This window comes from Dipodomys ordii, unplaced genomic scaffold (genome assembly GCF_000151885.1).
Source record: "Dipodomys ordii isolate 6190 unplaced genomic scaffold, Dord_2.0 Scaffold102, whole genome shotgun sequence".
NCBI classification, from domain to species: domain Eukaryota; kingdom Metazoa; phylum Chordata; class Mammalia; order Rodentia; family Heteromyidae; genus Dipodomys; species Dipodomys ordii.
In genome coordinates, this window is record NW_012267318.1 from 4,692,149 (window position 1) to 4,705,117 (window position 12,969).

Consider the following 12,969-nt stretch of genomic DNA (forward strand, 5'->3'; position numbering starts at 1 on the left):
GGCTCAAGTGGTAGAGCGCTAGCCTTGAGCTGAAGAGCTGAGGGACAGCGCCCAGGCCCAGAGTTCAGGCCCCACGACCGGACCCAAAAAAAAAAAAAAAAACAATGTCAATAATGTGGAAATGACTTTTCTATTGTATCATTTGGCATAATGATAAGGAAAAAAAGTCAGTTCAGTTCATCTTTTGTTCTGTGGTTAGTTGGATCCCTGCTATGGAACCACAACCAGAGACTGTTTTGTGAACTCTAAGATTCCCTTTCTCGGAGGCAGGGTCCAAGTCGAGAGCCCTGGGACCTGCTCCTGATTAGGAGTGAGAGCTCTTCTGATGGTAATAGGAAAGTGGACATTTATTGATTATCTATTTTAGTTAGTTTTTGTGATGATACTAGGGGTTGAACTCTGGGCTTCTTTTCTCACTCAACTTTTTCACTCATGGCTGGAACTCTATCACTTGAGCTGGGCACAAGTCCAGCTTTTTGCTAGTTAATTGGAAATGGAGTTTTACTGACTTTGCTGTCTGGGCTGGCTTCAAACTGTAATCCTCTAGGTCTCAGCCTTCTGAACAGCTAGGCTTACAGGTATGAAGTTTGAGCCCCAATGCCAGGCTTTTGATTGTCGTTTTCTTTTTTAATTATAGCTTAATTTAATTATAGCAGGATGCCAGAGACTCACACTTGTAATCCTAGCTACTCAAGAGGATGAGATCTGTGGATCACAGTTCAAAGCCAGCCCAGACAGAAAAAGTCCATAAGACTCTTATCTCCAATTAACCAGTAAGAAGTCAGAAGTAGAGAAGTGGTGCATGTGATAGTCAACCTTGAGCTTGCTAAAAGATAACACCCAAGCCCTGAGTTCAAGCCCTAGTGTTGCCATGCGAAAAACAAGAAAAGTCTCTTAAAGTATAGCAATCCCATGAAAAGAAAACAGCCTTCACATTCTGTCCCTGTCAGGAGATGTGACACAGATACCACAGGAAAAAGTGCTACTTAACATCTCTGAGATTGGATGGATGTCCCTGGAAGCTCACAAGGCTGGCTTGATCCCAGAGCAACATAAGAGCCGAAATCACCATCGAGGCCTAGTGGCCTTCAGCACTGTCAGCGAGGGGCATTTAGCCACTATCACCAATTATTAGCCTCTGCAATTCTGTAAAAGAGAGGGGTTTGGGGAAGGGAGACAGAGAGTGACAAAGTGACAGAGTGAGAAGAGAGAGAGTAGAGAGAGGAGAAAGAGGAGGAGAGAAAGGGGGAAAGAAGAAGAGAGAGGAGAGAGATCCCTAAGATGAGGAAGTGTCATACAATATACAACACCAAGGTATGCTGTCTGCCGGCCCTAGTGATCTGTGAATAACATCAATATAGCTTTAGTTTTGATTGTCTTCTAAGTAAAAAACAAAACAAAGAAATGTTTATAGAATTTATTTCAGTAAATAAGCCATTTTTGGACATTTTAAAATGTACAGTGCTCAATAACTCTCATTTGGGAAAAGAATAGTATGGACGCTTAGATGTAGGCAATTAAATAGTAATTGGGTAGGATTTATAGGTTTTAAATAACAGTTAAAAATCAATCTTTTAAAATGAAGCACCTATCTCATCCCTTATGGGAAATGGTTTTAATTTGGTTTTTATGGGTAAAATCAATTGGGCAACTAGGCTTTTCCATTATTGCTATAGACTTTGCTGTAGGAGAATGATAACTTTTTAAAAAATATTATTGAAATGTACAGAAGGTTTACAGTTACATAAGTAAGGTAATTAGTACATTTGCTTTTGAACAGTGTTACCCCCTCCCTCATTATATCTAATCTCCCCCCTGGCTTTCCTCCCCCCTGGCTTTCCTCCCCTCCAAGTTGTAAAGTTCACCCACCAGTGTCTAGTGTCACTGTTGCATTGGTTCACCCTTGTCGCACTGTGTCTATGCTTCCCCTTCCCTACCCCAAATCAGGTAAACGTATATACAAGACAAAGGGTACAGAAATAAAAAAAAAACAGTGATAACAGGGAATAAATGAAAAGGGAAAAAAAGAGAAAAGAAAAAGGAAATAACTGCAAAAAGTACAATAAAAAATATAACCTCTTGCTTCCATTTCTTGGAGTTCATTTTGATGAGCATCATTTTATATGGTCATATCCACATTGCTATTGAGCCATTATGATCTGCTATTAAGAATATGTCCTACACATACTCTAGAAACGGTGCAGCCTGTTTCTTTAGGTCTAGATTCCAAATAGATCAAAGACCTCAATGTAAGACCAGATATGCTGAAAATACTTCAGGAAAGAGTAAGGGAAATACTAGGTTCTCTTTGGCACAGCTTGGAATTTTCTAAGTAAAGATCTAGAAACAACAAATCAAAGAAAGGCTGGATAAATGGGATTGCATTAAACTGCATGGCAAAAACATAGATAGCATGATAAGTAGAAAGCCCACAGATTGGTAGAAGATCTTTCCTAGCTATACATCAGAGAAGGGCTTCATATCTAAAATATACTTAGAGCTCAAAAAGTTAAAACTCCCCAAAACAAATCCACAAAGTAACAACCTAATAATAACAGATATAGCCAAAAGGGAATGCTACTACACTGTTGGTGGGAATGTAAGCTTGTTCAACCACTTGGGAAAGCAGTATGGAGGTTTCTCAAAAGACTAAACATAGAGCTTCCGTATGATCCAGTAATTCCACTCCTGGGGATTTATCCAAATGACCACAAACAAGGCCACACTAAAGCTACCAGCACAACCAGCAGCATTATTTACCATAGCTAATATGTGGAATCAACCCAGATATCCCTCAGCAGATGAATGGATCAAGAAAATGTAAATATACACATGGAATTCTATGTTTTCATCAGAAAGAATGATATTGTCCATTTGTAAGGAAATGGAAATACTTGGAAAAATTATTTTAAGTGATAACTTGTTATCCACTATATTCATTCAGATTTATTCAACAGATGTTTTTTCCATGTGTAATACATACCAGACAGAACTATATCCAGTATTATTAATTTCTGAAAGTCTAGAGTTTTATGTTTCTACTTTACAATCCCCTAGGTTAGAAGGGTTTTATCTTGGGCCATTTTTTTCCGTTGCTATAACAAAATACCTGAGTCTGGGAAACATCAATCAGAGAGGTTTATTTAGTTTATAATCCAAAAGGATGACACTGGTATCTGCTTAGCCCTGGTTGCAGCCTTCTGGTTATGTCACAACTTGGCAGATGGCATCATGGAAGGATTGTGTGCAAGAAGGAGAAATCACACATTGAGAGAGAAAGCAAAAGAGATTCAAGTGCCAGGCACTTATTTTATTCACTTTTTATTCACATGGAAATTAACCAGTGATCCCTTTTAAGTTGATAATTCCAATGACCTACCTACCTTATTAAAGATCACACAACCTTGGGAGGACTAAATTCACACAAACGTTTTAAAAGGTTCCTTCTGAAAGACCTCAAGGGTCATGTTACAGGTAATTTCTGTTTGGTCTGGATAATTTAGGGGAGAATGTAACATGATTCTGGAGGTGGCTTATAGTGATAATCAAGCTGAGTCTGCATAGCTGTCCAGCAGGAGATGAAGGCCCATTCTCTAAAGGGTATTACCTCTTCATTTCAAAAGGGATTCAAGTGAGAATCAACTCAATGGAGTTGAGTTGTTGAGTTTAATATCCATTGAGTCAAGATTTCCTGTTGTTAGAAGGGCCCTCATTGTGCCCATGTAATCGTAACCCCTTTGTATGGTATTTTCACAATTAAAAAAAAAGAAGAAAAAATGCTTTAACAATTGTGTTAAAAAAAAGAAGGGCCCTCATTGTCTCTGAATGGCTTTATATAATTATAGCACAATGATGCACAATGTTCTTCATACGTGTGTGTGTGTGTGTGTGTGTGTGTGTGTGTATGTGTATGCTGGTACCTGGGCACTGTTCCTTGGCTTTTTTGCTCAAAGTTGGTGCTCCACCACTTGAGACAGTTCCAATTCTTTGTGGTGGGAAATTAGAAATGAGTCTCAAAAATGCCTAGAATGCCTTTGAACCGTGATCCTCAGATCTCAGACTCCTGAATAGCTAGAATTTCAGATATGAGTCACTAACAACTGGCTCATATACTTTCAGCAAAGTTATTCTTACACTTTGGTGTGATTTCTGCTAGAAAGCGATTTTTAGCATCTTGCTTGCTTATGGCATTTTGCTTTTTGTCAGACAGGCATATGAGACCTGACGCCTTGCTTTCTTTTTCCTGGCCGGGATTGGCTTCCCTGGCTCCAGGTGGTTGTGTGCTAGTCTTGTATGTGCCAGACACTGACTGTGCCACACATCTCCCCTATAACATCTCAGGTGTTCTTGTTCACGATCTCCTTTTTCTCAACTCTACACTTGGGAGTCCTATTGGACACAGGCTCCTTTGTTGAAGCTCACTGTTAACTTGAAATAGTCCTTTCTCTTGACTTCCAGAGCACTCTCCTACCCTGTGCATCTTTATGCCTGTCTTTCTGCTCACACTTGATACTTCTTCCTATTGCTTTAATGTCCTGTTTGTCTTTGCTAGGCAAATGCTTCTCATTTGAACCATACCCTACCACTCTGGTAATTTTTTTTTCTTTCTCCATGGTTCCATGCAGAACCTCCTGATTCATAGACAGCCTACCAAAGAACCCTCCACTCACAGACACACTACCTCCCAAACCAAACCAGTGATTTCTGACATTAGTCTTCCTGCATCCTCCTCTCAGCGAAGAATTTGTGACTTCCTGTCCCTCTGTGCCATCAACTGCTCCCTCTCTTGGTATCAGCTGAATTACTAATCCTGCCTATTCCATCTCCTGACCATCTCCGCCATCAGGTCTTTTCTCAACCATCATATTCATGTGGAACTTGCTGCAGTTTCTTGGTAACAGTTTCCCTTCTGTTCTTACAGATAGTGTCATCTGTTGGTCTCTACAAAGCACCGATTCCCCCATCCCAGCCTTCTGTCCGTCTCATCCCTCCTTCTTTCTCATGGAATACATGTAACTATGGTTTATTTACTCCTGGAAGCCAGCAGCCGGCTTGTACCTCCTCCCCACTCCCCCAGTACAGGTTGAATGTCTTCCTACTGTACTTCTATGGCAGATTATACAAACCATTATCATTTAATTGCCTATATACTTTCCTATTTTCCACTTCAATTATGAATTATATGCAAGCAGCACCTGTATGTTTTCCCACCGTTTTCTAGAATGGGGGACTCTTTGGTTTTCAGGGTACAGTGAATATGTGACTGACCATGTATCCCAAACCTGGCCATTTCAGCTTTACATCACTGATGTGATGTCTGTGGTATCCAGTTCTTAAAAGTACTTGGATAGAGATGAAGAACCACTCTTTAATGGATCCCTGACAGTTCATGGCCCAGCAAAAGGTCTCCATGGTGGACAGTAAGAGAAACTCAATTCCATAGTTTTTTTTCAGACTTGAATTTTTTTCAATAATCCACAGGAACTGTTTTTCCTTCTGCACAATTGCATTTCCTTACATTATCTTAAACGAAGAGTTCTTTTTCTCTTTACCTAGTGTCTTACCAAGAGCAGGGGGTGAGTCCTCTACAATGTTGCATCCCCAAGTATGGAACTGAGCAAACCATCACTACTTTGAATTGGGGATTTTATCTTTGCATTCATGCTGTTCATCCTTATTGCTTTTTCCTCTGGAGTCATCCCTAGAGTTTCCTCCCTCAGTAAAAATCTTTGCATCAGCAGCTCTGCTCTTAACTTGTTAGATATATTGAGCCTTTTTTTAAAAAAACTGCATACAAGGATCTGGGAATATATATATATTCAGATAGATTTTTTTTTCTTGGAGAAAATCTTTGATGGTTGAGAATATACTTGTGAAACATATTAGTCCCTTCAGTTGATGTCAGCTTTTGAGCTATATATGATTTGAAAAGATTTATCAGAGGACTAGAATGCAAACCAGAAACCAACCTGTATTTTAAAAAGAAGATAATTTAATATGAGAACTTGGTATGCAGGTGTAAGGACAAAAGAACTAAAGCAGAGCCAGTGCTTTTTCTTGGAAATCATTGACTATAGAGAGACTATTGCCCCAGGACTGGAAGGGCAGAGAAAGCGTTTTGTTTTGTTTTTGTTTTTTGGTCCTATTAGTGCTGCATTGCTGTGGCTGCCTGTCACCACAAGGCAGAAGGCTGGGAACTGATACCTGGGACACTTTGCCTGAGGGTGCGACTGCCCTCCTTATGATCACTGCAGCAGAGACTGCCAGGGCCAGCAGCTGACAGTCGCTTCCAGTTCCAGTCCCCTACATGAAGCCAGCTGGATTCAGCTGGCAAAGGAGATTGGGAAACAGTGAAAGATTTTACCTTTCTTGGGTCCTGAGGAGAGTTTGGAGAAGCTAGAATGGGCTGGAGTTCTACCAGAAAGTACTCCTGTACCAGGTCATAATAAAAATAGCTCTCCTATGTCTGTCTCCCTTTCCCTTCTGTCTCTCTGTCTCTGTCTCTGTTTCTCCAAGTCACTTAGCTTGTATAGAGTTCAGTCACTAGGACAGTGGATGGTTTCTTCAACTAGATTTGATCTCTTTTCCCATCATGACAGATGTGAATGAGGTACTGTACATAACATTTCTGAGCTCATCTATCTGATAGCAATGTTTGCAGAAATTAATGCTCCCAGTGTCTTACTGGAACAGGAACATTCTATGGTAACAGTTGATAGGAGATGCGTCTGGTTTTGCAGCCCTAAAAAGTACACAATCATTTTCTCTAAAGTTAACTACTAAATAGATGTCTACTGATGTCACAGTTCCACATCTGGCTTTTGGGTTGTTTACTAGAGATAAGAATCTCATAATTTCCTTCCCAGCCTGGCTTTGAACCATGATCCTCAGATATCTGAATATAGATATCCTGAATATCTAGGATTATAGGCATGAACCTTCAGCATCTAGCTTTAAGTGATTGTTTTAATAAAAATCCTAAGCTGTAATTAAAAAAAAGACAAGTTGGTGCTGGTAGCTCATGCTTACAATCCTAGCTACTTAGGAGGATCTGAGGATCACAGTTCAAAGCCAGCTTGGGGAAGGAAAAATCTGTAAGACTCTTATCTCCAATTAACCACCTAGAAACCTCTAGTGGAACTGTGGCACAAGGTGGTAGAATGCTAGCCTTGAGCAAACTACATTAAGGACAGTGCTCATACCCCGAGTTCAAGCCTTATAAGCATCAACAAGAAAGATAATCAAAAGCCCAGTTTTGGTGACTCACACCTATAGTCCTAGCTAAAGTATGTGTCCCTCCCTTTGTTTATCTTTTTTCCCCCCTTGTGCCAGTACTGAGGTTTAAAGTCAGGGCATGTCCTCTTTCTTAACTTCCTCCTTCCCCAGTCAAGGCTGGTGCTTTACTTCTTGAGCCACACCTCCACTTCCAGTGGTTTCCACCTTTTGCAGCGTGGTGACCTCAGAACCCCTGATCTTGTCGCATTAGTGAGTCCAGTGGAGCTGTGCTCAGCCCTCTCTCTGTCTATTCTTGCCCCGCCAGCATGGTCTTCAGCAGAGAAGCCATCAGAAGACTCCTCGCCAGCAAGTGTCGGTGCTACAGCAATGATGCTCCTGACGACATGGTCCTGGGCATGTGCTTCAGTGGTCTGGGCATCCCTGTGACTCACAGCCCACTTTTCCACCAGGTGAGAGCACTTCCTTTCCTGCCTGCAGGGGATGCAATTTCACTCTCACTTAGGGGGGTCTGCTTCCTTCTCCTATGTTATGGTTTCCTGCCTGCAGGGGATGCAATTTCACTCTCACTTAGGGGGGTCTGCTTCCTTCTCCTATGTTATGGAGATGATCTTAGGAACTATGTTGGCAGGCCCCAGGGGGACATTCTTAACAGCCTTTGGAGCCTCTGTGTCCATCAAAAAGGTGGAAGACAGAACATTTAGGAGCAGTGTTGTCAGACACCTTGTACATAGACTGTTTTGTAGAATGGGAACCTCTTTGTACAACTACTTAAAGATAATAATAAGAAGAAGATGTAAAAATAAAAATAAAACAAAAAAGAGAAAATAATGGTGTTGGACCAGTGCCCTTGCCTGTAGGACCAGGGAATGTATTCTTTTCAATTAAAAATTGATGCTGTTTGCTGAGTGCCAACAGCTTATGCCTAGCTACTCATGAGGCTGAGATCTGAGGATTGCAGTTCAAAGCCAGTCGAGGCAGGAAAGTCTGTGAGACTCTTTTCTCCAATTAACCACCAGAAAACCGGAAGTGGTTCTGTGGCTCATAGTAGAATGCTAGCCTTGAGTAAAAGAGCTCAGGGGTAGTGCCCAGGCCCTGAGTTCAAGTCCCATGACCAACCATAAAGAAAGAAAATCAACATCTAAAAATGATTGGTTGCTACCCAGGACTATATGGCTGACCTAACATCCAACAAGTATGTGGAATTCTATACTGTCCTCAGTTTTTGGACTATCCCTCTGGCTGTGAGTTTTTGTTGTTGTTTTATTTTGGTTTTGATTGTCTTTTTTGGGCTTTCTCCCTAAACTTGCTGGCTAAAATCTATTAACATTTCAATATGATATCTCATTATATTTTATGGGATACAGAGGAAATCATATTTTTTTTCAGGTTTGGTTAGTGCCCATAGCTTCACTGTATGTCTTTTGGAATAGGAGAAAAGAATTCTTCTGAAACATTTTCGGTAGTACTTTAAGAATCTATCAACCAGGTATTGGTAGCTCCTATCATCCTAACTACTCCAGAGTCTAGGATCTAAAGGATCAAATTCAAAGCCAGCTCAGGCAGAAAAGTCCATGAATCTTTATCTCCAAAGTAACAAGCAAAAATTGACTTAGAGGTGTGGTTGAAGTGGTAGAATGCCAGGCAAGCAAGTAAGTCTACCAAGCACAAGGTCTTGAGTTCATACCCAAGTACTTCTGAGAGAGACACAGAGAGAGGGGGAAAGGGAGAGAGAGAGAGAGAGAGAGAGAGAGAGAGAGAGAGAGAGACTGTGTAGAGAGAACAGGGAGAAAGGGGAAAAGAGGAAGAGGGAAGAGACAGGGAAGATCCTATCCAGTGGATGCATTTTTCTAAGAATGATTGTATATTATACAAAAACTAAAAATATCTGTAGATCTGCATCCATCTAATGGATCCCTCTAAGAAATTCGAAGCTTTTTGACATTTTAATGTAAACACATACATATTTAAATGTCCACCTTATACTGAAAAAAAATAGTGTCATGCTTTGCTTAGTAACTTACTGCTAGCATAGCAATAAAGAAAACTGATCATGACAGAAATAGCAGTGTAGAAAGCATTCTGAACAAGGCAAAAAAGTATGTGCATTGTCCAGAAAGACAGTATCCATGTCTTGGTAAGGGAGGATAAAAATAGACCTTTTATAAAGAAAAAAAATTCTAGCTGTGCAGGAGACTGAGATCTGAGGATCCTTGTATGAAGCTATCACTGGCAGGAAGTCCATGAACCTCTCATCTCCAATTAACTACCCATAATGAAGCAATGGAGATATGGCTCAAAGGGTAGAGCACCAGGCTTTTGCAGAAAAGTCAAATGAGAGCTTGAGAACCTGCGTTCAAGCTCTAATACTGCCACAAAAAAGGAAGGAGGGAAGGAAACTAGAAAGGAAAGGAGGGAAATAAAGAGGAGGAAAATAGAGAGGGGGAGGGAGGGAGGAAGGGAGAGGGAGAAAGAGAGAGAAATTGATGAGAAACCTTTCTTGCATCCGTCAGCAGGCACTTTTCTGTCTTTTAAGATCTTGAGAGAACTTGCACACATTTTAAACCAGTATGTTATGATACAGTAACCTAAAAAACGCAGGTTATTTTCTGTTGCTCCTTGTTCTATCTCAGGATGTCTCACTCATGAAAAGGGAAGGTAATTAAAACTGTTCATGTCTAAAGGATGTAATTTATAAAAGTTAGTATGACATGTCTTGGATTTTTATAGCAACTCTTTCCTCATAAGGAAAAATGCATTAGCAAATACAGTGATAAGAATAGAAGAAAGATGGAAAATAACCTAATCCCTAAGCAAAAATCCTTTGATGATAATTCAAAAAAATGTTTAAAAAGTTGTGTATTGCTTACTGTACTTTAAAACTCTGTATTCTTTAATTCATGTAATAAATTAAAAACCTTTCCAAAATTACAAAATATGTTTAAAACTTATCCTCCCCAACTGACTTTGCAGTGTCCAGTTCTTAAGCCTTTTTTTTAGAAAGTCTGATATCATTTGAACAATACTTTCCATTTGTAATGTTTGAACATGAATCCAAACAGTATATTTGTTTATATTAAGGAAGAAATATGAGGTAAAGAGATAAGAATCTTAAGATTCCTGAAGAATTAGAGTTAGATTATTTGTAAACAGTCTTTGTGTGTGTGTGTGTGTATGTGTGTGTGTGTGTGTGTGTGTGTGTGTGTGTGTGTGTGTTTAGCTCCCAGGGCTTGAACTCAGGGCATAGATGTTTTCCCTAAGCTTTTGTGCTAAAGGTTAGTCATCTATCACTTAAGCCACAGCTCCATTTCCCGATTTTTGGTGTTTAACTGGAGTTTATAGTCTCATGGATCTTCCTGTCTGGGCTGGCTTTGAACCATGATCCTCAGATCTCAGATTCCTGACTAGGATTACAGTCTTGAGCCACTGGCACTTGACTACCATCCTGATTTCATGTTGCCTGAGCCATATTCAGTCTGCTTTCAGTCAGAGAACGGAATATATACATATAGTACTGCCAGTACTGGGGTCCTCAAGCTCTCATTTGGCTTTTCTTGAACTCAGGGCCCTGAGTTCTCACTTGGCTTTTCACTCAAGGTTGCCATTCTATTAGTTGAGCTTTGCCTCTGCTTCCAGTATTTTGCTGGTTAGTTAGAGTAAGTGTCTCATGGACTTTTCTGTCTTGGCTGGCTTGGACTATGATCTTTAGATCTCAGCATCTTAAAGAGCTAGGATTACAGGCATGAGCCATCATTGCTTGGCAAACATTATTCTAAAATGAGAGATTTGGGAGGAGGTTATCTTTTCATTAAAAAGCTAAGTATCTTGAGCATGTGGTTCTCTGTTCTTCTAAGATTATAAGCCACAAATAATATGGCAGTAAGTAGTGGCCTATAAATTTTCTGCATACAATGCAAGCACCAAATTAGACAAAATTGTTACTTTGGGACTTATGAAATTAGTCTTAACACATTGGGAACTTGAACTCAAGGTTTCTTGCTCTCACTCTGCCTTTTAGCTCATGGCTGGTGCTCTACCATTTGAGCCATGACTTTAGTCCCAAGACATTTCAGACAAGGAAAAATTACAAGAATTCTTTACTATCAGACCACTGGACAAAGTCAAGATCAGAGGAGATGGCCTCTTATAACTAGAATAGACAGGAAGGAGAAAAGAAAACTGAAAGGGTTTGTACTGAATATGAAAGATTGTATGTGTATACTATGTATGCATATGTAAATATATGGGAAGGGATTTGAACTATGTTGTAGCAAAGCTGATTTTATTGGCATTAAGTTTATGTTCATAAATGAAAGATTCTTGTTCTTGTCCCTAAAGCAGCCTCTGAGGAAATAACTTGTGAACAATAGCCCCCAAAATCCCAACAAAAGGACTTAAATGTTTACTAAAGAGATTTTGCTTAATAAAAATAAGGCAGTAACAGAGGAACAAAGGAACCAAAAAACTGGGAGATATGCAGAAAACAAATAGCAAAATAGCTCATGAAATTCAGCTAGGTCAGCTCTTGCATTAAATGATCATAGAAATTGTCAGCCTGGATAGAAAGCAAATTCTGATTGTGTTGTTTATGAGTCAAGCATGCTCTAGACTCATAAATAACAGCTGTGCCGAATTTCATGGATTAGAAAAGCCGCGTCATAAAAAACCCTAAGAGAACTTGAGTGGTTGTACTAATGTTAAAGACAAGGTTACAGATATTATTAAAGAGAAAGGAGGATAATTCATGTTAACAGAAGGACAGCCTAGACAGAAGGGTATAAGCCTGTTACAAGCATACAAATGTAACTAATAATGGGTCTTCAAAGTACATGAAGCATAAATTGATAGAAATGAAAAGTGAAATAAACAGTAACTAGTTGACCTACTTGACAACAGAATACACATTTTTTAAATGTACACAGAACGTTCTTCAGGGCAGACCATATGCTAAGTCATAAAACAATTCTCAATAGATTTGAAAGGAATTTCCCAGATTTTTAAAATTTGTTTTTCGGTAGTACTTAAGGTTGAACTAAGAACCTTTGGCTTACTAGGCAACTTCTGCGCTACATGAGTCCTGAACTTAAATATGAAACTAGTCAAAGCATATTCTTCGATCACAATTGAATTCAATTAGAAATGAAGAACAGCAAAAAACATTGGCAGACTACCAAATGTTTGTATAACACATTCCTAAATACTTCAAAGGCCTAAAAAGAAATTATGAGGGAACTTAGAAAATATCTTGAGTACAGGAAAGATGAAACAAAATGTATCAAAATTCTGGATTCAGCTACACAGTAACTAGAGGGAAATTTGTAGTCTTAAACATGTTAGAAATTAGCACAAATAGATGTGGATGCAGTGTAATTCAGCTATTCAGGAGGCAGAGATTAGAAGGATCTCTGAAATCTCAGAGATTATAAGGCTCCCATCTCAATCAAGAAAGCTGTGTGGTGTCGGTACATCTGTAATTCCAACTAAGCATAAGTAAGAGGATCAAAGTTTGAGGCCAGCTGGGGCAAAAATGTAAAACTATTCAAAAAAACAACTAAAGCTGAGGGGGGACCAAGATGGCGACGGGGCAGTAGGGAAACGCCACAGCTCTCTCCAACCAAAAAGAGAGTTCGAGTTCCAACGCTTAATCTCCCCAAGAGACCGACAACAACAAAAAGACGAACACTCAGAGAAAAACTAGAGGTGAAAAATAATAAAAAAAGAAAGAGAGAAAAAGAA

The 12,969-nt window shown here is 39.6% G+C and overlaps 1 protein-coding gene across 1 annotated transcript in view; it reads left to right on the plus strand.

Moving 5' to 3' along the window:
• Positions 1 to 12,969, plus strand: part of B3glct (beta 3-glucosyltransferase) — a 110,187-nt gene that overhangs the window by 83,655 nt on the left and 13,563 nt on the right. The window contains exon 11 of the mRNA XM_013027267.1: positions 7,487 to 7,685. Within this exon, the coding sequence (XP_012882721.1) occupies positions 7,487 to 7,685 (199 nt within the window). The remainder of the gene's footprint in view (positions 1 to 7,486; positions 7,686 to 12,969) is intronic.